Source organism: Magallana gigas, chromosome 6, assembly GCF_963853765.1.
Source record: "Magallana gigas chromosome 6, xbMagGiga1.1, whole genome shotgun sequence".
Classification (NCBI taxonomy): Eukaryota; Metazoa; Mollusca; class Bivalvia; order Ostreida; family Ostreidae; genus Magallana; species Magallana gigas.
The window spans coordinates 39,618,277-39,643,522 of record NC_088858.1 but is presented as its reverse complement, the minus strand read 5'-3'; the positions used below and the strand labels follow the sequence as shown (position 1 = coordinate 39,643,522).

General features: G+C 33.2%; 1 protein-coding gene across 5 annotated transcripts in view; it reads left to right on the top strand.

Moving 5' to 3' along the window:
• The window catches only part of LOC105337192 (leukocyte tyrosine kinase receptor), a 192,756-nt gene that overhangs the window by 74,779 nt on the left and 92,731 nt on the right, over positions 1–25,246 (top strand). For 4 of the 5 annotated variants that reach the window (XM_034468725.2, XM_034468721.2, XM_034468722.2 and 1 more), the window contains exons 3-6: positions 306–433; positions 1,172–1,350; positions 9,304–9,410; positions 11,143–11,262. In XM_034468725.2, the coding sequence (XP_034324616.2) occupies positions 326–433; positions 1,172–1,350; positions 9,304–9,410; positions 11,143–11,262 (514 nt within the window). In that variant the 5' untranslated portion in view covers positions 306–325. Of the gene's footprint in view, positions 1–305; positions 434–1,171; positions 1,351–9,303; positions 9,411–11,142; positions 11,263–24,244; positions 24,395–25,246 lie in introns of those variants that run through there. The other variant, XM_066088989.1, reaches the window with a different exon arrangement.

The following is a 25,246-nucleotide window of genomic DNA, read 5'->3' as shown; positions in this document are numbered from 1 at the left end:
ACTCAGTGTAGTATATATGATGAAAATTCTAAATTGTTAAATCATAACCTCTGGACCAATACTAGGGCCAAAAGGTGGATTCTAGTTTTAACATAGAAATATAGAAATCTTCCTTTAAGAAATACAATGCTAATTTTAGTTATTTCACTTTGTAAGCATCTTCACATCTTCAAATCCTCATATCAAAGTCACTGTGACCTTCTTTCACTTTTTAACTCACCTGAGACGAACATTACACATCTATACAGTATTTTATTGTTTAAAAATTTGTTCAGCACCTTCTAGTTGATTTCTCATTTTGCTAGGTCATTATTTGTATGTGGAGATGGACCATGGGAAACATCTGGATGCAGGCATCCTTGAGAGTCCAATATTTCCAGCTCCAGATGCAAGCCTGTGGAACTCTTCATCACTGATCTATGGAAAATGTCAGGTAAGCCCTCAATACTGGACATTTTTCAGCCAAAGTTATAAAAGATGAAGGACTGTAGTTTTGCTCACACCAAATAATTATAAACTTCATGAAAGTCAGGGTTGTGCAGAGACCTTCATTCAAATTTTATCTAATATAGTTCATAAATTATTTACCATTTGGTTAATCTTGCTTTTGGTCATATTAAACAAAAAATGCCTGTAGGTAAGGGGTTGCAATGAGCTTGAATTAAGGTGGTATTGGGCATTTCCATATTGTGATGTACGTCCTATTAAAGTAAACACTAAAATTAAGTATAATTTTGAAGAAAAAAATTCCCAAAATTGTTACCCAACAGCAGAGCCCAATGTACAAAGTTAACAAAGTATAAAGTTAACTATGAATGAATCTAGATGACATGAATTTGAATTCCGCTGGGGTTTTATAAATTTTTTCTTAACAAAAAATTTTACAACTTTTTTTTGGTCCAGTATTGTAGAATTAAAAGAATTCTAAACAGATGAAAGCATTTTGATTATAATGTACTTTTATGCACATTAAAATCAACTGACATCTCATATAACCTTAAACTTTTACACCAACTGGAAATTTTTAAGTCATAGGTTAAGGTCAAAGCACATCTCTCTAAAATGCTTTTCATTCCATTGTCCATTACTTGAGTGGGGCCCTTTGAAATGGTCAATGTCTCAGTGATGTCTAGCTTTAATATACTGACATTTTCCTATGTAAACATTGCAGCTTGCGTTCTACTACCATATGTTTGGATATCGAGTAAGCAGCCTCAGCGTATCTTTAGTGAGTGTGTGTGGATTGGGGTTCAACACAACAAGAGAAATTTTGAGACTTCGTGTCAACGAAAACAAATGGAAAAGTGCCTCTGTGTCCCTCACCCAAGACATTCCTAGAGAATTTGGACCGTAAGTCAGAAATATAACATTTTTTTTCCAGATAATAATTGTAATTTAACTTTTATTTTGGTGTTGAGAAAATTTTGTGAGGTTTGTATGGGCAACAGCATGACCAAAATTTCTAGCAGCTCACCCAAGTACTTGAACTCATATTTGTTATAGATTTTCTACATTGGCTCAGTCATTTTTAATCAATTAATCACTAGTAAATCATGAAGTGTTGCCAATAGAATTTGATTAACAGTCTTAAGGTAGCTCACTACAGCAAATCAAATACATGTACTTTTTTGGACACAACATCATAAGATGGTGATTTCATATCTTGTATTTTTATCGATTGATTTTACTAAATTTACCCGTAGTCATGCCTCCAGGCTAGGTTACTATCCCCTGGTTAACACCAGTTTGTACACATGGCAGGGAAGTTACTGTAAATGTACTATATTTAGCTGTGTATTCTTTTTAGTGCTTTTGGCGGATGTAGGCTTCCGCTAAATCAAGTAAATTGCTAAATGCCATCCAGATATGCATAATAATAGTCAAATTTAGGACTGCGCTAATTCAAGTCGAGGCCAACTTGTTCAAAAACTAATTTCCATCAAATATCATACACGCCAAATATAATACGTTTACAGTATTCAACTTGAGAAAACATGAACAATGTCTGAACCACATGTTCGTGTTTTCTCGAGTTGATTTAGAATTGCTTATTCAGTTTCAAGCTTTTGTCTATTTTTTCTGTCCAAACCTAAAATTAAGAAGTTTTAATTTTATATGATTGTGCCCATGAGAAAAAGGTGCTTACGGGATTTTTTAAGCATTTTGAGATTTGATTATATTTTGATTGCAGACATTAATATAATTTTTTTTATCCCAATTCTAAGTTACTTTTTTTATGCAACTGAACAATGTGTCCGTATCCTGCAGCACGCCGTCAGTGTAATGTTATTGATGTCAAAATAGTAAGTGGTCAAACAAAACAATTAAAATAAATATCTTTTGGAAAGGTAAGCATTCTAGATATATTTAATCAATAGCAAACCACATGAATGCAATTTATGAATTGGCGACCCTCCCCACTGGCGATCTTTTGATAGTCCCAGCGGGTGATCACTCTTGGTCTTGCTTGCAGATCCATGATGGTATTCTTCAGAATAGAGACTTTTGTTTCAACTGAATCAACACTTTCTTTCAGAAACACGTATCCAGGATTTTCACGTAAAAACCTGAAATGGTGATATTTTTGAATGTTATGAACTGCCTTGAAATTGCTCGAAAGAAATCGTTTCCAATTTCGCCACTCCCAGGCCTTAATTTCTACAATCCTGTTGGTATGGGATAGCAACATTGCTTGATGCCGATTTCTGCACATCAACAAGTTGACTAAATGCGTCAACATCACTTTGGCAAAATGGTTTTCTGATATGCCCAAAACCACTGTCCACCAAACATCTACTTATTAATAATAATATGCACAACTTACATGAATATGGACAATTTACGTATGTACGTAAATGTACATAAACCAAATGAATAAATAAATAAAATTAAACTGGGGAAGCTAGGGGATTTCATTTCAGAAACAAAGTCATCACCGAGTGTGCCCTGGGATTTGCATTTTCAGTGAGATTGTTTCATAGAATCCCATAAAAACTCTCCCCTAGAGGTACACTAAAATGTACTGGTTTTTGTTTTGACCTGTAGACAAAAGACGGAAAGTTGCAAGTTACGTTGTAATTTTGAATGTATGTTCACAAATCAAACAAACTTTTTATTATTTTATAATCTGTTAAGCAAATAGTTATTAATAACTACTGCAGTTACCTGCGTGCAAAGTGCATGCCTTTTCTCCAAAAATGTATTCATTAAGAGCGTAATCAAGCATGCTTATGACGGCATTTAAACCGTTGGTCAAACTTCCATCTTGTCCTAAAAAAATAAAGAATCATGAGAATACATTATAACCATATGTATACAGTTCACTCAATTTACCATACACTGTAAATGTAATTTGTCCATTTTGATTAAAAATTAAAATTTATATATATGTATTACTGATAGTTTGATTTTCGTCAATCAAAAAAGTTCAGCTGCAGTGGTGCACTATCAAAACGGACCCCAAAAGGCTGAACTCGACGAAGCTGGATAAAGTAGGTTGGTCCCATCTGTCATTTTTCTGGTAATGGTTTCATCGTGAATTGACACTTTCATCTTCATTGCCACTCTCGTCAGTATGTTGGTCATCATGTTGGGATACATTAAAACGACCAAATTTTCTTCAATTAGTCTGTCCAACTCCTGGGAAAGTAATTAAGGTGGCTCTATACACCCACAGTCTATTACAATTTTCAATAGAAGACCACAAAACATATACTTATCAAATATTGAAATGATGATAGGGATACTATAGGTATTTTTTAAAGAATTTTCAAATGTTTTTTCGTGTTTTTGTAGAATAATTTTTAAAAAGTTAACTATTAAGAAATTGAGAGAAATTTTTGTGTCATATGATGGAATTTCCTTTGGACACATAAAAATAAATATAATACTTCTTAACAATCAAAAATTTTATTATTGCAATTTTTTTTAGTATTTCCCCAAATCATAATTTTTCATATTTTCTTGCTCTGTTGACAAATCATCTGAAAAAGTTGCTTGATGATATAAAAAAATGTATTTTAATAACTGTGACATAAAAAATTTGAATGAAAATCATTGCAAGTAAACACAAAAAATATTTTAAATTTTATTTGGTATGAAAGTTTCTCAGGTAAGAGTTATCGTTCCTAAGTCCCAAGGCCCAAACATCTTGGGGACTTTTCATTTCTGAGTTAAAGAAAATTTCCTAAATATCACAATGGAATGATAAATACATACATATTTCATAATAGGCCTCTATAAGCAAATTTATTCGCTTTAATGCAAAACTATGTCAAATAAATAAAGGGGAAAATTAATTAATAGGATTTATGTATCCCAACCTGAGAGAAATTCAAAGCCACCCTCCCATCCCCTTATGATGGTTAGGAACATCTGTCAATATTAATGTTAATTAAAGTATATTAGAATTAAAATACTTTCACAGGTTTAGAATTTTCTTTCACAGTATTCAACCAAAAAATACGTTTTAGAAAATTTTGGAAAGTTAAAAATTTTATTGTCCTCAACGGGATTCGAACTCACGATCTACAGGTTTGTAGGGAACCGACTAACCCACTGAGCTACGCTGTAAGATATCGAAAAGTTGAAAAAAACTATTTAAAAAACTATATTTGATTTTATCGTTTTTTACGATAAATAATACGACACAACGTGAAGGTGTCACATTACTTGTAAGTAATGATTTTCCCAATTAACAAATTAAATCTAAGACTATTCATTTAACAAATTTTTTAATAGAGCGGTCCTCATACAATTTGTCTCAGTTTAAGTCAGCCAGTACCGGAATTACATGCTTCCAGATTTACTTTTTTGGGTACTGCGTCATCAAAAAGTGGTGTATAGAGCCATCTTGAAAAATATTGTGTTCGATAAAGACCAAAAACGACATAATAATCTGTTAAGTAAGTTTAATCTAATTATTTGTTAATTTATAAATCATTTAATGTTTTCATCTATATTTTTTTTTACTTTCTTGTATTAAGAAACCTTGATTCTTATATATAAACATATTGATTAACAGTGTTTTAAACTTGTTAAAAAACTATCTAGACACTCGGGGCTGACAGCTAGTATAATTTGTCAGCCCGTAAAAATTCAACCAGCCCAGAGAAAATAGTTGACATTTGTTTATTTTTTTTTAATTTGCATGTAAAACATTCAAAAATCTGTTTTTCGATTTTGTTTTGTCATAAACTTGTTGTTTTTGATTGTAAAGTTATCATCCACTAATCTCAGCGAGATTCGTCAAGACCAAAAAATTCTGACGGACGTCTTTTGTTGAAATAAGTTAAATATGAACAAGTTCATATTTTATGGGATTTAAATCATTTAATGGTAGGAAACTAACATAGGGAATTAAAACGAAGTTAAAAGTTGATTTAATTCAGCGTACCATTATCGTAACAACCGGCCAAAGTTAGGGCAAATTTTACTGAATCCCTTAGAGTTGGACTGGTCTGAGATTCGGAAGAGATGTACGTCAAAAATTTTCAGTCTTGAGGAATCTCACTGAGATTACCCTGCATTATTCCGTTGCATGACTGGGGACTTTAAATCGCCATGCTCACATGTAAAGCATTGTGTACGTGAATTAAACGCTTGTTTTGACCTTTTAAATGACCATACAAGGAAAGTGATCGTGTGACAAGAGTGAGTTAAATATTCTCAAAACTCCAATTCCATTATTATATAAAAAAAATATCCATGTCCAAGTGGGCGCTCATACAAACAAATTTGATCGCCGTGCCAAAAGTAATGCATCTCGGGCGGTGGGGCGGACGGTTATTTCAAACACTGTGATTAAGATTAATTAGAATTGGGTATGATTTATTGTAGCATACTTATTAGAAATTGTTCTTTACTCATTATAGTAGAATTTTTATGATTATTTTATTTTTAATTAAAATATTTTTTTTAATTTATGAGCAGGGACTCTTTAATGTTGAAATGAAGTTTAGAATTAATTCAATGCACGTCAGAATCAACTACAATTAGGAGAAATCGGCAATAAGTTCATTAAACATTATTACCATTGATACTTGATAATACCTTATTTCTCAAACTACATTTCACTTTTCTTGGGCCTCACCCACAGTGCTAGACTGGGTTATCTCTCTTATATTACTCAAAAAAAGGCAGCAATGCGAATATGGCAAGATTTGTTTGTAGATCTCCGAATGTGTGAAGAAAATGAAGTTTTACAGAGTGATGTTACTTTTTTCAGTTTAACAAACATTATTTCAGGTTGTTACATGTGCGCGTATGAGATACTCATTTTCCCTTGCAATCACACTATTGTCTATTGATCGTCTACAGTAACTGTGTTCGCCGGCGGATCACTTTTTCCTGTTTGTTTCATTTGATTTTGTCTCAAATTCATCGAGATATTAAAGCTGAACACCGCTCGTAAATAGGCACTGTCTGCCATATTTCTCTCTCACCACCGTTATCCTTACAACCCCTATATAAGCTGGAGACCTCTTAGCAGTTTAAAGTATTTTGCTGTAGAGGTCTCACCTGTGTGGACGTACATCTTGCTTCACTGTGTTACTCGGTGGCGATGAAATTATCAAGTTTTAAGCACCTTTTTCAAGCCAGGAGAATACTAACATCCATTAAACTGGTCAAAATATAATTAAGAATGAATATGCACATAAAATAAGAATAGAATGCATAAATTCCAAAGACCACGAAAGGCATACTACATGTTGGCCACGAGTCTCGGGTGTGCAATCGGGTGTAATGAAATCGAAGGGTTTATATACTAGATACCTGTGTGACGGGGCCTATTTATGGGCGGTGTTCAGCTTTAAAGTGTATTTTATTTTACCTCAAATTCTTCCATGATCAAGATGATTCCCTCATTTCAATTTTAACAACAAAAGTTATGCTATGTTGAATCCGCTCCTTGTTGTTTGTTTATCGTTGACATGGTTTAGTAGAATTCAAACTGACACCCCCAAAAAATCCGACATATAGATTGTGGATATAAACGATAAAATATTAAACATGCTAAAATTGAAAAATACAACGCATTGATATATAATGAACACTTGTTTTTCAGTGAAAAAAATATGTTTATTTTTCATAATTCTGCACTGTACATGTGATGAAAGAATGGCGCTAAAAATTGAACATCAAATGTTTGTGACATCGTTTCTCTGTTTTGTGAAAATTGCCATATAAGCACCCTTTTCTCATGAGCGCAATCATATATTTTTTTTTCTATGAGAGTTCATTTGTAGAGACACCAAAAACTAGAAGTCTATGTTAAAGTTGAACAATGCGCGACAGATGATGTGACTGATTTCTTTGTGCCTACTTGATTCTTACATTTTTGCTCTGATAGCAATGTGAAATGAACTGGTACCAGGGCATTTCTTAAAAGGAGAAAAAATGATGTATATTGTGTATCTATACCATTCCCTAATTGACAGATAAGACTGATGGATTTTAAGCCATTTTAAAGGGTGCCCAAGGCCGTTTAACAAAGAGGATTTTTTTTATGCTAAACAGTGCTGAGACATAGAACCTTGTTAAGTCTTATACACGAGATCCACAGTTGATTATTATTGGTTGCTGCTTTAATACGTACTATTCCAATTTTCTCACTCATTTGAACGTGTCCTTGGATGTCATCAAAGAGATCTAGATTAAATTTATTGTTAAGCAGGGGAGTAAAGGAAGAATGTAAGCAGTTTATTGTCTCATCCAGACATATTGCAAATGAATTGTTTTTTAAATTTTTATTCAGACCAAAAATTTGAATGTGAATCCTTTTTTTGAAATTTCTATGCAAGGAAGTTGCAGGTAGCATATTACTTTCATGTTGTATTATCCCATGATGACTATATGCCATTGGATTGATTGCAAATATTATTTTATTAAAAAGGATAACTCTACTATAGGATCTCCACAAAGCAATAAATTGTAACGGGATTGGGGAAATAATGAGGAACAAGACCGGGTTTCGAACCCTGGCCCCCTGAATCTCTAGTCAGATGCTCTACCAACTGAGTTATCTGGCGCTGGTATTCAAATCATTCAGACCATCACAAAACGTTTAATTACCTAGAAGCAAAACATCTTGGTTTTTATAAAAACCCTGTTCTTTTGGACGAAAGGGTTATATTAGCCAGTTCTCAGAAATCACCAAGACTCAACACTCAATGCTTGTCTACTTGTCTATTACCAAGAAAAAAATTACAGACAAGTGAATATTGCTGAGCACTTGTCCAATTTGACAGCGTATAGTATGTCTCAAAATAATAATTTAGTTTAAGATACAGCTGATAATTTTACATCTGAGGGCAAACCTGATGCAATTTAAAAATGTTTAATGAAATTTGCTGAAGTAACAAAGTTATTAGCTAGATTAATTTATTTGTTAATTCTTTGAACAAATGCACTGGGGGAAGACACATACGTTATTAAGTTTTTGTTGGAAAAGTCAAGAGGAAAGGCAGCATATGGACAGTGGTCTTTATTTTAAGTTATACAGCACAGTACAATGTTATTTTAAGTGTTAAAGCACAGTATAATGTTATTTTAAGTGATACAGTATAGTTCAAAGTTATTTTAAGTTATACAGTACAGTACCATATTATTTTAAGTGATACAGCACAGTACAATGTTATTTTAAGTGATAAAGCACAGTACAATGTTATTTTAAGTGATACAGTACAGTTCAAAGTTATTTTAAGTTATACAGTACAGTACCATATTATTTTAAGTGATACAGCACAGTACAATGTTATTTTAAGTGATAAAGCACAGTACAATGTTATTTTAAGTGATACAGTTCAGTTCAAAGTTATTTTAAGTTATACAGTACAGTACCATATTATTTTAAGTGATACAGCGCAGTACAATGTTATTTTAGGTGATACAGCACAGTACAATGTAGTTTTCAAGTTGAAAGTATTTAATAGATCTTAATTAAAATATTTTGGACAAGTGAAGTCGAAGTTTGGAGAAAGAAAATGTCTTAAACACTTGGCTAAATTGACAAGCAGGGGAAAAATTAAGGTAGATCCTTGCAAACTTTCATGCATTTTGCATGAAAATGGTATGTTGCTCATTTTGCATACAGAACGAAATATTCTAGCAGCACTTTTCAAGTTGAGCAATTATAAAACTATTGATATGTGTTCGATTTTTTGATTATTATCAAAATATACAGAATACAGTGTTGTTCCAATAAGTCATGCAAAATTGGCAGAATGTTTATTGAATATTTAAATAAACGGTGTTTGATTATATGAAAGCAAGCAATTATACCTGGTTTTTTTTTTATTGTAGCTACTTTATACAATTCAAAGCATTTCGAGGACTGACTCAGCAAGGAGACATTGCCATAGATGATATATCACTAAGTCGTGAGTGCTTCAGTCAATTCTCAAATAAAGGTACTCTCAGACTCTATAAAACTTGTTTTCATTTTATTAGGATTAATGATATTCAGATAGTGTAATTTTCTTGTCATCAGGAAATGAATGTTAAAAAAAACCCAAACCATGTCACTTACTTTATTAGTCAGTTAAAACCTTTAATATAAAAGGTTGTGGTTTAATTAATAGTGTGATTTTTGTGATTAATGTATCACTGATGTATTCACAAGAAGTTCCAATGCCTTTATTATTTTTTTTGTACATATATGCACGTTCGAAGTTACTGTGGAATCATTAGATTTCGTGGTGGCTCAATTTTCGTGGAATTCGTGGGTACCTCTCAACCGCGAATTAACATCCTCCATGAATTAATAAATTAGGATAAAAAAGTCATATTTCCTTTGTAGGTGTCAGTGAATACACGAAATTACGTCCCGATGAACCGGTAAAATTTAAGCAATCCACGAAAATTGGCCCGCACGAAATTTAATGATTCCACAGTAATAGATTAGCTGATTTTGAATTTTACTACTGAAATACTTTGTCAGCATAACTCAAAAAATTAGCAGAATGGAATCAACTTTAATTGCTGAAAGGGTGAATTCATTATATGAGTATTTATCATACTTGTAATAACTGGGGTGTTTTTTACGGTGTAGTTTTAAAAAATACAACACCAAACAAAGAATTTTGATCCATAGATGTTGCATTGGTATAAAATTTTTATTTGGAACACATTGTCGATCAATTTCATATAGACGGTGTTGTTGTTTTGTTAGTATATTATGTTTAAAGATATCATGAAAGCCTTTGCCTCATGAGGCAAGAGTTAAGTTTTTTTGTGTGTGTGGGTTTTTTAAGGGGGGGGGGGGATTAGATATGCTGACAATGGCTGAATTCTGTTCTTTAGATATGCTGAATTAAGAATGAATGTAAATAAAGTGAGAAAATAAGGCAGTCAATCTACCAATTAATTTTCATTTAAATGTCCTGAGGAAGAAATTTTGTCTGGCCTCTGGGGATTTTGGAGGGGGGGAGGAGTGGGGGCTGGGGTTGGAGGTCAAACATGTATGTTAACCATCTTTAGTTTAATAATGAAAACAAATACATGTAAAGGCATTCTTGACAGTGAACAAATTTTCCGAAAATTATTTCCTATTATTTGAGTCTTGCACATTTTAAAAATCTGTGATGCACACTTATTTCCAAAATAATAAATTTCATAGTCCTTGTTACAAGATTTCAGGTAGGGGAAATGGGGGGGGGGGGGGGGGGGTCATTACCATGTTTTTGATTTTTTATTCCAGAATGAAGCATAATTAAATGCATATATGAGACTTCTCTACAGATAGGTCTATGAATGGGTTATGTTATTCAGGTGACCATTAAGGCCTGTGGGCCTCATGTAAATTATTTTCATTCAGTTGTGTTGCATGTGTTTGAATTTATCTTGGTTATTGCACACAGGTCAAAGCAAAGAATACATGGTCTCAACTTTCCAGTTAACCTTTTGATAAAAATTCAAAACTTTTTAATGAAAATTGTGATCATGTGCATATTGTTACAGTAGCCTGTTTTTCTTTGAGGCATTAGGAGAGTGTATAAAAAAAATATAATAAAATTAAAGACACATGCAGTTACCATTTTGAAATACAAATACAGTGCAACATGTTAATATTTTAGGCTTGTCTTGTGTTAATTGAAAAATTTCTTGCTTCAAACTGATGCATTTATTTTTTTGAATTTAAAGACAAATCTGGCAACAGGAGAATTTGCAAAGAAAATTCAAAGACGACTGCTTTGAATGAGGAGACTACCATTTCCATTCTGTCGTCAAGCACCCAGTCTGTAAAACATAAGAATGGAACAAGTAAGTGGTCCTGGAGATCAATCACTCTATTATTACATGTTTTAAAGCCTTAACAACTTATTATTGTAACTTGTGTTGGTTCAGGGCTACATTTTACAAAAGAACTTACAACCAAATTAAAGAATGCTTATTAATCGCAACTAATCAATGTTTCAATTTATTGGCTGTAAATTATAATTTTGATAGTTGATTAATGGTTTAATTTATATTAATTCTTTTCACTAAAGAGCATTCCATGAGACTAAAAATAGTGGCAATTTCTTTTGTAAAACGAGTCCTGGACTAGTTATCAGCTAAATTGAGAGAGTTTTGGTAATTAGAATATAATTATGACAGATTTAGAACCTTGGTAATCAGTCCTCTGCTATGAATGATAAATTTGAATGTTCTCAATAATGCATTATGCTGAATATCTAAGTGGTCAACTTGGTGTAAAAAATGCACCAAAGAGATCTTTGTCACATAACAGATTTACTGCCTTGGTAATCAGTCCTCTGCTTTAAATTCACAAAATCATAAATTTGAATGTTCCGAATATGTATTTTGCTGAATATTAAAGTGTTGGTGTAAAAAAGGCAATCCTCTACCCTTTTTCTGGGCCCAAACATTAAGGAGAAAAATGTGTACAGATTAGTTTTGTTATATATGCAACAACGAAAAAGGAAAAGTATGATTTTTACTTATCATAAAATTTTGAAATAATGGATGGAACAACTATCATTTTATCATTGAATACCTGTGACATATTTAAAGAACAACACGGACATTAAAAACCCAAGAGTCGAACTGTTTCACTTGATTATTTATTCTTATGAAAAGACTGTTTTGCACAATTTCCTGTAAATCAGGGGTCTATTGCCATTGATATTTTGGATTTTGAGAAACAATTTACACTTCTATCAAACATCTACAAGATTTTATTGCATGTTTGATGCTGCAATGCCACACTTCAACAAAGATGAATGCAACGGGGCTGTAACGATGCATCTTGCTGGAGCTATGCAACAGGAAGTTGCAACTGTGTAGGGGTATATCAATTGACTGCAGCAATTAAATGTATGTCTCCACCAGCAAGGAAGCACGGATGACAGACCAAGAACTGGCCGTCTGCGGGTTATCATTTGCAGGCAGGACTTTCAGATCCACCTTCAGTAGATGCTCAGTCGATTCAGAACTTCTGCAGAAATTGCTGCTGCAATATCTGGACAAGGAAATCAGTGAATAAGTGCCCAAACTGTTCGTAACAGACTGCAAGGAGCTTAAATTTGTGCGCAAATTAGCAACTTCATCATGGATATCTTCCATCACAATTTTAAAGGGCAAAATAAAAATTAAATTTTAAACACTATTGAAATTGATTATGAAAATTAATCATCTAGTAATTAAAATTGCACAATTTATATTTGAATTTTCATAACTTCATAAATTCCACAAAGATGAGCAGCTCCAAAACATATTTTGATAATTCAGGCAAGTGGAACTTGGTGCCCGAGTTGGGAAACAAACTCCATCGTCATCTTACATGGCTGCCTGAACATGAATATTCCACTTTCCTACTGATCGCATCGTTTTGTTTTACAATTTTTTGTTGAAATTAACTACATTCAACAATATCAAGTGCTAAACACAATTTATGAGCATGTTTTGAGAAAAAAATTAATCTACTGCAATAATTCACTTGGGCTTTATACACACATGTTTAAAGAAAATTTGGAAGACACAGACTTCGATGTAGAACAGTTCAGTGGTTAGATTGGAGTCATTTATGTATAAAATTGAGAACAGTTTAACGGTTCGATTGGATTCATTTCTGCATAAAATCGTAGAACACTTTAATGGTTAGATTGGATTCATATCTGTATAAAATCGCTTCAGATAGACATTAAGAACAATAAGACACCCGGTATTCCAACTAAGATCAATTCTGACTTATTGTTTATTTCCTGTGTATGAATTTGCTTCCTGTGTTTAGATATTAGCAGTGTTCATGACTGCAGGTAGACTGCAAGCCCAGGACACCCTGATATTTACCACCTGGTAAAAATGTCTGGCCTTTAACTTTTCATTACAGCAACATGATTGATGTTTAATTTTTTTCACAAGACACTTTGCTACACTTAAGAATTAAGAAATAAAAATACGATGTAAACTGGATAATTGAATTATAATGTATTTTTATGTGTATGTGTGTAATTAATCCATCACTATGAAAAAGTAATGATTTCTTATTTTGTACTGTACTTTGTCTTTACCCAGTAACAGTATTAAGATTAAAGATAATTGCTAATCAGAAAGCTACCAACAGGGATTTTGGTGACTTCAATTACTTAAACAATAAAATGCTTTCTTTGGTGGTTGATGCGGGATATGAAGGTGGCAACATTGCAGAAAAAATTCTGTCTGGGTGTTTCTTTAGAGCTATCAATTAACTAAAAGTTTCTAAAAGAAAATAGAGGGAAGATGTAAATAATGTATGCAATAAACCCAATTGTTTTTAGTCAGTGCAAAAAAAAAATGTCATGCACCAGGATAGATTATAAAAACAAGTCTGATGTGTCATTTATGATTGAATGGATAAGGAAATATATTCTTTTTGATCAAAAGCCCAAGATGTTGAGAGCATTTTTAAGCTCATACAAGTTGCATTACATAACCAGTAATTTACCCATGGTAAAAGATGCTCTAAAAAAGGGACTTTATGTAAAAAAGTCGAAAACTTTGAAGCTACATATGATGCATCTCCTTCCCTAATTTTTAGAAGAAAATTTATCCACTGAAAAAACTACATACTAGGATAGGAAACAATGGTACTCTTACCATTTTGGGATATGATATTTCTGATGATTGATTTATTTTGATTAGAGTAATAACTATGAATAATACTGCAAATATCTGAAGGCACATCATTTTTTATGTAAATCAAGTTATGCAAGAAAAGTAATCATTATATGCTTATGTGGAAACTATAGAAAAATATTAAACCTCGCAGCCAAGATTGAGTCAGTGTAGGACTTAACAAATTAAGCCATGTCCTAGACTGGGAATCTTGTCCTCTTAATGGAATTCTACTATGCCACACTATCAAAATGTCTGATCCTTTTAAGCTAAACAAGTTAAAAAGAATGAAAGACGGCAAAGCCAGTTTGGTGTACAGTCAAGAGTTCAGGCTAGATTTGTTCAATGGTTTCTAATTTGAGTTTTATTATGGAGGAGACTTATTTATTTCTTCAATAGATAATATCAGGGCTGTTTTTTATTTGTGTATGCATGATCACATCTCTTGGAAATTCAAACTCCTAACACATGAACACTCCAAGACAGAAGAGTAATATTATGCAACACTTTATAATAACCTTCTGAAATTCACAAAGTTGTTGTTTGATCAAGAAAAATATTTTGAATTCTTAATAACATTCAATTTGTAATCTCAATGGTTGAATTGGGTTTGTTTGATTTAAGCTCCAATACCAAATTGGTTTTTCAGTGCATTGTTCATTTTAAGTGCAATAATTTAGGAATTTATCTTCTAGAGCTCTGTGAAGTTATTAATCATGCTACAGGGATTTAGAATTCTGCGACATTATATTCAGATTCAGTGCATAGACAGCAATGCTTATAGGTAGATGGATAGATGCTGAATAAAACAGTCTCCCTGATGTCTCGTTCTATTCACCTGTATCATCTAATGATGACATTGATCATTGTATGCATGTCCATAATTAAGACATGATTGCCTTCTAGATCTAGATATGTAATTTATATATCGAGGCAAGTTTGTACAGATATAACATTGCAGTTTCATTTAGGATGATACCACATGGATTAATTTGCAAAATATATTGCTCCTCAACTGCTACTGGGGTATACAGTGCTGCTATCCTGAAAGTTGACAAGGATAGGATAGGATAGGATGCAGGATGCACGATACATGATAGAAATATAGAAGTTAAGTTCTATCCTATCCTATCCTATCCTATCCTGCATCCTGTAGCCAATCAGATTCGAGTATAAATTTCAGAGTTATTTTGCGAAACGAAAATTGGCGTAACAATGTATTTTCAATGTCAATTTAATAAGTTTTACAAGTTAAACCATTTTAGAATAATTATTATATCAAGAACGCGGTGCATTAAATTGATGCGCGCTAAAATGTTGGCGCTACGTCTTTGTCAATTCGTACGCAAGTATGGAGTTACTGCGAGAATTTGATGCAACATTTGACAACGTCAGATATAGATTTCTGTATTTACTTCATTTAAAGTCTGCAAAGCAATAAAATCTTGAATTTATAAACGACCAATTCTGCACTTTAAAAGATAAACATGTATACAAGAAACGGACATTGCTTCACGTTTCATATAATTTCTTCGATGCCAAATAACAGGGACGCATATTTCGGTCCGATATTAACCTGAACATGTCGAATTAATAAATGTTAGCTAGCTATAAATGCTTAAGAATTTATGCATTAAAAATAATTCAGAGAGATTTAACTATAAATGATATAAACTTCCTAAAGGAATTTTTCATTTCCAGATCGTGTTTACATTTATTGCCGAAAGAATCGCTCGAATTATGATAATTACGCTCAGTTATATGTGATAAGAAAATAATTTGATAAAAATATATGACTAAACAGTTCCTCAATAAGTGCATAGAAGTTATTTATCTGTTTTTTATGCATAAATATGATAAAATCAAAAATCGAATCGCTTACCTGTTTGTTTACGTTATTTTGTTTTCCCTCGGACTGAAATGTCACATTTTTATTGGTTTAAACATAGCACGTGATTGCCTCATATAGCTCTATATTTGTTCTGTGAGAAATAATATTAGGCAATATGGCCGTAATTGGTCGACGCCTCGCTTACTCATTTCAACATTTCATAGTATTTTATACATAAACTGCATGCCGTAAGTTCTTAAAGTATTTGGAGTTGTTGCCCTTTGAAATTCTTTAAAATTAGAGTAGTTGCCCTTAGAATATTGACGTCACATTGTTTTGTCTGGAGCAGAACAAAATGGCAGCGTCGAAATTTGCTCAAATCCCTGCAGAAGAAAGGGAGAAAACATTTGAAATTGAATAGCAACAAAACATTGTAAGTAAACATGGGTGAAGTAAAGATTTTTAAAGAGTATTTGAAAGGTGAGATTGAAAATTTTGAAGAGTTTAAATGAGTTAAATTGGACGAGATGTAAGGCATCTTGTACATGGCTTTGCGTAGATCATCGCTATTTGTGAATAAATATGTCGCTTGATAGTCCTTGAGAAAACAAAACACTTATTAGGTTAGTTACTGACTCACTACGAAAATATATTGGGTTGATCAATCTCATAGAAGGCTCGGCTTCGCCTCGCCATCTATGAGATTGATCAACCCAATATATTTCCGTAGTGAGTCAGTAACTAACCTAATAAGTAATAGTGTCCATCCCGCATACGATTTAATTTTACCGTAGCACAGGTAAGTAAGTTATCCCGCTCGAAGAATATTCGGTTTTAAGATTTAATTATTCATTTTGAGTACTACATTAATTGATAAAATCATTTAATTCTTAAATTTCATTTCATTTAATTTGTATTCCTATATTTTGAAGGTATGGGATAGGATAGGATAGGATAGAGCTTATTTGCAGGATAGGATGCAGGATACAGGATATAGGTTAGGATAGGATAGTTTTGTTAACTTTCACGATAGCAGCATTGTAATACCGGTCAATGAAGTTATGGTTGGTTGCTTTCAGGTCAAAACATCTCAACAGACTTCTTAATGCATAATATTGTAGTACATTTTGCAGTAATATGTTTAAAAAAAAGCAAATGAAACAAACTACAATCAATAAGAAATAAAGGAGAATATATTCTTTGAAAGACTTGCCAAGTATTTGCACTTTCTTGCACAAGTATAGTGCTGCCTTACTTTGCATGCTTATTGAACACACATCATTCATGTGCATAATGTCTACATCATATTGTAGACCCCGGCAACACTACATTCATAAAGACAGAGAAAATAAGCACTGCTTCCGAATTTATTTGGTCAGTGTACCCCTGTCAATGAACTGAATTGAGGCCCTAGATTGGATGTTGGAAAATGATTGACATTCTTGTACTCGTTCTATGTATACCATGTCTAGCGCTTGCTAAATTGTTCAGTTAAATTTTGTCTTTGATGATAATAGAGAGCAGGGTTGTCTCTAAGACCCGGTGAGCGGGGAATTTCCCCGCCAATAATGCCTTAATTACCCAGTTATTATTGCATTTCAAACACAATGTAGCTAGAAGTAAGACGCCCAGACTCCCCTTCTACATTTTTATTTCTTCCTTCTACTTCAATTTTTAGAGACAACCCTGAGAGAGCATAAAAAGCCATATATATATTAAAGCTGTAATAAAAAAAACTATTGCCAACTGAGATTATATTTTCTACTTTTGAAAATTAAAAGGTACAAATTAAAAATTCCCATGTACTTCTTTTATGTACCATACTAAATGCGCTGATCACATAGTCTATCAAAATCCCATGGCGTCAATCATCCATGAAAACGGTTTTTATTAGGACCCCAGTCTGCAGGCGCCCTATGGTGATCAGTCTGTCCATCCATCTGTCCATCCATTTGTTCGTATGTCCTTCTGAGATTGATTGTCTTGAGCAAATTTTCTCTCCCCTTGGCCAAATCTACTTCATACTTCACCCACAGAGTGACTTTGGGTAAAGGGTGTGCAGTGACTTTGATTCTGGGTTAAAGGTTAAGGTCATAGCAGAATTATATGAAAAATCCATGTTTAGAGCATTTTTGCCCTCTCTTTGCTACAATCTGGCTCGATCATACTTCACCCTTATGGTGCCTTTGATCAAAGGGTATGCAGTAATCAAAATAATGTATGTGGGTCAAGGTCATATAGGATAACACAAAAATCCTTTTTTTAAGATCATATGTATACTCTGTACTTAGCCCTGTTTGGCTAGTGCTGTACTTAAAGCTGACATGAATTCATAAATACACATTATTTCCCTTTTATCTCCGACTACCGCCATATTAGTTGTCGATTTCTATTGTTCTGCTCATCGCTACTCACCCCCTATATAAAGCCGAGACCACTATTCATGCTTCATCTCATTCAGGAATTTCATACACTGAACACGTTACCTTGGACGAAAAGACGTAAAAAAGCGTTTTGAACAAAAATAATATTACAACCACTGCACTGGCAAGATATAACCAATAAACGATGAAACAAGACAGACTGAAATACAGGCGCAGATACTTTAAAAATTCCTCGATAATTGTAGACCGTTTTCCTGTGTTTGTAATAACATTGCACATGCGCAAACCACACACTGTGGAAGATCTAGCAATGTCAATTATCGCATGGATTTTAGAAACGGTGCGTTTTTGTAGGAACAGATGGAAACGTTGTTACTTTCTTGGATTTACTATCATTTATTAGCTACTGTGTTGGATGTAGTGTCGCCGGGTTTCCAAGAAGATGCAGACATTATGCACTTTGTTTGAATGAAACGCGCGTTTGATGTGCATGCATATGCGAAGTAAGGCAGCACTGTCTGTGCAAAATAATAAGGATACCTTGGACATCCTTTCAAAGAATAAATATATTTTGTATTTCATTGATAGTTGTTTTCTTTATTCTTTATTACTACATTTTACTACAATGTGTAGTTCATGCATTTAGAAGTCTGGCAACATGAATGCCTCGATCGGAAAGCAACCGACCGTAACTTTCTCAACCGGTATATATACCCCAGTGGCAGTAGAGGAGCAATCGAAACTAATATGGCGACCAAATGCTTTTATAAATTCATTTCAGCTTTAAACAGAGCTTTTTGGTTAATGGACTGCAGTGACCTTGAAGCAAGTCAATGTGAAGGTCAGAGTAGATCTCTATAGTCAGTTTTAGACCGTAGATTATTTTCCATTTGCTTAATCTTGTACAGATTGAACAAAATATGCCTGTATGTAAGAGGTAATTAGATTAAATTAGAAGTTCTATGCCAGCTGGAAAAATTCTAAGTAATAGGTCAAGGTCAAAGCAAAGTTCTTCAAAAATGTTTTTATTCTATTGTCCATTATTTCAGCGAGTACTTTTGAGATATTCACCATATCTCAGTGTTGTCTAGTTATTTGTGAATAATTGAAAATAAATTATTAAATTACATCAAATCTCATGGCTACAATTTCATGTACATTTACAACTGATCATTACAAATGATCTTATCGGATATTCCTTACCAGCACTAACATAGCAGTATAGTAAGAGAGTAACGGAATGTTATGTTTATTACGAATCATTTCGGCTTTAAAATGTATAATATGTGAGATACTTTGGTCCATGGGCCTCTTTCTAATTAATTCATTAACAATATTTGTCTTTTATACATGTAAGATCAAAAATACATTCACCATACACTAGATTGTAACCTTTAATTGAAATATTCTGACCCCAGGTACTTGTTCATTGATTTTTATCATGGGATTTTTAGCTAGAGTATTCCCTCTTTAATGCAGGCTTGTCAGCTTGTTAATATAAAGAATTTCACACAAAAATCTCTGTAAACTTGTACACAAACACTTAAGATGTAATTGCATAGTAGATAGATAGTTTGTGCAGTAATTCATTAGTTATTTGACTTGTTAAATTTGTATTAAAACTCTTTGGGTATTTTAATCATTATTAATTAAGTCACTATACTGTGGAATCATTAGATTTTTGTGGAATTTGTGGGTTCCTCTCATCCACAAATTATCATCCTCCACGAATCAAAAAATCAGGGCGATAAAGTCATATTTCTTTTTGTAGGTATAAGAGCTAGAATACACGAATTTACGTCCCCACAAACTTGTAAATTTAAAGGGGAATGGTCATGATTTTGGTCAAATTCTGTTTTTCTGTTTCTGGGTCACCTGAGTAAACTCAGGTGACCTATTGCTATCCATTTTCGTTCGTCGTGGTGAGTTGTGCGAAATGCTTTGTCTGTCATTGTGCACCATCTGTCATCAGTTAACAGTTTTACATTTTTAACTTCTTCTTAAAAACTACAAGGCTAATTGTTACCATTTTTAGTAACCTGAGTAAACTCAGGTGACCTATTGCTATCCGATTTTGTCAGTCGTCGTGCGACGTGCGTCTTGCGTTAACAATTTTACATTTTTAAATTCCTCTTAAAAACTACAAGGCTGATTGTTACCATTTTTGGTGTGAGGCATCTCTATGGTAAGAGGAATGTAAATTGTGAAATTCATGGCTCTACCACCCCCCGGGCACCCAAGTGGGGCCAAATATGCAAAAAAAAAGCCAAATTTGCAAAAATCTTCTCTTCTCCCACACATGTAAGGAAAAAACTGGTTGCATGGTTATGATGTCCATGAAGCCCTCTACCAAAATTGTGATATTCATGGCCCCTTGGTCAGGGGTTCTGGCTCTAGGGTGGGGCCAATATGGCCATAAAGTAAAAATGTATTAAATCTTAGAAAATATTCTTCTCTACACCCATAAATATTTGCATGATTATGATGTCCATGAAGCCCTCTACCAAATCTGTAAAATTCATGACCCCTGTGTCAGGGGTTCAGGCTCTAGGGTGGGGCCAATATGGCCATATAGTAAAGTGTATTAAAATTTTAGAAAATCTTCTTCTCGGTCTACTCCCATATATATTTGTTAACAACTAAATGCATGGTTATGATGTCCATGAGGCCCTCTACCCTGTGTCAGGGGTTCAGGCTCTAGGGTGGGGCCAATATGGCCATATAGTAAAAGTGTATTAAATCTTAGACAAGCCAAATTTTCAAAAGTCTTCTCTACTCCCACACATGACGGCAAAAAACTGAATACATGGTTTTGATGTCCACTAACTCCTCTACCTAAATTGTGAAATTTATGGCCCTGGTGTCAGGGGTTCAGGACATATGGGGGGGGGGGGGGGGGGGCAATATGGTAACATAGTTTTAATGCATATAATGTTTTAAAATCTTCTTCTCTATTCTCGCACATCTCACAATTATGTTTACCAGGAAGTCCTCAACTAGAATTTTAAATTTCATGTCCCCTGGAGTATGGGTTTTGACTCTAGGGCAGGGCCAAAATGGATGTATAGGTGTTAATGCATGTATTGTTTAAAAATTATCTTCTTTACTCCCACACACCTGAAAGAAAAATGGAATTCATGATTTTGTAGACCAGATCTTTAAGTTTTTCACCAAAATTATAGGTTTCATGGTTCTTTTTAAAAGATTTCAGGCAGGGAGGTGGTTGTCATTAGAAATTTATAATTCCTCTATTCCAGTATGAAACCCAATTAAATGGATATATGAGACTCCTCAACAAGTTTGTGTATGGGTTATATACTACTCAGGTGACTGTTAAGGCCTATTGGCCTCTTGTTATTATTTACAATGGTTTAGAATAGCATTTCTGATGATCAAACAAAATTTGAGAGTCATCCATAGAGTTATAAGCAAGATACAGGGCTCACAATTCTTTTTCAGCTTATTTGCCTGTATCTTGGTTAATTTTAAGCACAGATAAACAGTTCCTAACATTTAACCGATTTTAAAGCTGACATGAATTCATAAATATGCATTACTTCCCTTTTATCTCCGACTACCGCCATATTAGTTGTCGATTTCTATTGTTCTGTTCATCGCTTCACACCCCCTATATAAGTCCAAGAGCCCTCGTCATGCTTCACTGCATTCAGGAATTTCATACACCCGAACACGTTACCTTGGACGAAAAGACTTGTAAAAACGCGTTTTGAACAAAAATAATATGACAACCACTTCACTGGCAAGATATATCCAATAAACGACGAAACAAGACAGACTGAAATACAGGCGCAGAAACTTCCGAAATTCCTCGATAATTGTAGACCGTTTTCCTGTGTATGTTATAACATCGCACATGCGCAAACTACACACTGTGGCAGATCGAGCAATGTCAATTATCGCATGGATTTTATAAACGGGGAGTTTTTGTATGAATGGATAGAAACGTTGTTACTTTCTTGGATTTACTATCATTTAGCTACTGTGTTGGATGTAGTGTCGCCAGGGTTTTCAAGAAGATGCAGATGTTATGCACTCTGTATGAACAACACACGTGTTCGATGTGCATGCGAAGTAAAGCAGCACTGTCTGTGCAAAATAATACAGATACCTTGGACATCCTTTCAAAGAATAAATATATTTTGTATTTCATTGATTATTGTTTTCTTTATTCTTTATTACTACATTTTACTACATGTACAATGTGTAGTTCATGCATTTAGAAGTCCGTGCAATGTGAATGCCTCGATTGGAAAGCAACCGACCGTAACTTTCTCAACCGGTATATATATACCCCAGTGGCAGTAGAGGAGCGATTGAAACTAATATGGCGACCAAATGTTTTTATGAATTCATGTCAGCTTTAACCTGGAATTTTCACTTCATCGTGCAAAATGTAAACAAACATTTTGTTTACATAGCAAAGAATTTTCAAGCTATGTTACTTCGCTTATAACTCAACAAATGACACTCAAATTTCAGTTGCCTATTAAAAATGCCTTACTGAACCATTGTAATTATTAAAATCAGAAAAATAATTTTTGACCAAAATCTTGACCATGCATGCCCTTTTAAGCAATCCACAAAAATTGGCCCCCACGAATTTAATGATTCCACAGTACTTTAAAATATCAGTAATGAATTAATATCAATTGAAAGTTTTATAAATCCTTTTGATGATTTATCAAAATAATACAATTTACAACATTAATTTTCACCCAGATTGAAATCTTTGCAACAGGATAATGCTTAATTATCACGTGTTTATAGATATTGATAGTGAACAATTTTTGTGCTGCTTACAATTAGACATCTTTCAGACTAACAAATTAACCTGATCTGACAGCAAAAGTATACTTCAATAAGGTTTAACTCCATCTTTAATTAGAAAAAATTTTAATTAAAAAGATTGGAATACTGTAAACCAGTTTTTATTTCACGATTCACTGCCGATAAACTGGTTTGCAACAACTAATGTTCACGACAAAGCCTTATCCAGACCAGTATTGTTATAAAAACTATAGAGAAAGGATTGATTCGCGGCAAGAAATTTTTGCGACGACAAGGCTCTCGCTAACCTCGCGAAAATTTCTCGCACGCGAGTTAAAGTTAGTTTACAGTTTATTGAAAAAGAAATTCAATCTCTGAATTCTTTGTACAGGAATATTGAAATTAATTTAGCTGGGATCTATATGGATAATGTTTAGATTGTATTTAACGAGTGCAAATTTAAATTATCTAAGCAAAATCACATGTATTTTGCAGCCAATCTGTGGTACATTTTCAAGTTGTTAATTGGCTCGTCGGAAGTATTTGTGCAATTACTGTATTTGATGGTTAATTCATCAAGCCATAATTTAATCTGACTTTTGAGCTCTTCTCCATCAGACTAGGTGTATGAAAAATAAATGAAAATCTTCAGATGTTCAATTGTTAGAAGAGATTGGTGTTATTTTGTTGTCTCTTTGTGAAGATCGTAAGAGATCAAACATATTACATTTTATTGTTATGGATTAATTCCTGTGTTGAATAAATCCGTTTTTTAATAATTAAAACCTTTTATCTGCAGCAATGATATATTTCCCTAGATATTGAAATTGAGGATGGCAAATTTATATATACTGGCTGAACTAACAACCATGCTGTCCTCATAATTAAGTCATTTCTTCTGCCAATTTTGAAATTTGACACTTGAGTAAATTAAGAAAGCTACAGTATATAAACCCTTAGATCTTGTTTTAATCATTGTGAGATGCACTTAACTTCATCTCTAGATCGTACCTGGAATTATTTCTCTCCATAAACTCTAAAATGTATGTGCTCCAGAAAACTTTTTGATGTCAGAGGACATTCCACAAAATTATTGATTTTGACTGCGAGTTTTCCTGGCCATATATTTTTTTTGGTCCGATTGAGTTGTAAACTGTTAGATGGAGGATGCAGATGGCCTGTTCGTCATTGCTGTGGTTTATTTTGAGCTCCATCACTCTAGTAGGTTCTGGGAATGCTAAACAGCAGGTTTTTTCTACCTTTGAAATCAACAATGATGTAAACAAAACTAACAGTAAGTTAATCTCTATTTCTTTTTCTTTTTCTTTTTTTACTCTTTAAAAAAATCCTATTTGATTTTTATGAATTGATATTAATTGATGTGATGTTACATTTTTATGAATGTATTTATTTACATTTTAGAGTTATTTTTTCAATTTATTTAGGTAAGGAAAATGAAAATAATTTGTTTTTTAACAAATTCTAAATTCAATACCAGGAGCTTATCTGATTCATATTATAGCTAAAAAAGCTGTTTGGATCAATTGTTAAAATAACAGTTTATTTACTGCTTGTGCCTGAATCAAGGAACTTAGATTGACATTGTCATATTGATTGCACTTTTTCTTTAGTTGATTTGGGATTTTGAAGTTTGAAAAAAGTCAATAATAACACAATTAGAAAGAAATGTGATTGCACGAGGGCCCTATTTTTGCTAATGACCCTATTCTTGTTCTATCTAGGAGGTACATTAGCACAAGAAGTTGTGTGAAATCATACTTAAGAAAGTCTTTCTCAGCTATCAAATGGGTGTCTGCAGGGACCAAAATATTAAATTTTAAAGGAAATAAAGTGGGAAATGTGTTACAAACCTACACTTAACTCCTTATTTTACAACTTAGGCATGTTTATTTGTGCAATTGTTTAAAAATAATGGTCATTATATAGCAAAGATTTATATCAATATTTTATGTATGTCGTGACTGCATGAGAAAAGATTTTTATCTACCATATAAGATTTATTAAAAAATTCACTATTTAGAACCACTGTACAGCTCATACAGCTAAAAAATGACAATAAGAGGGTTGTTAGAAAAGTTCGCGGACACAAGTGATTTACGGAAAAAACACTGTGTGCTTTGGAATG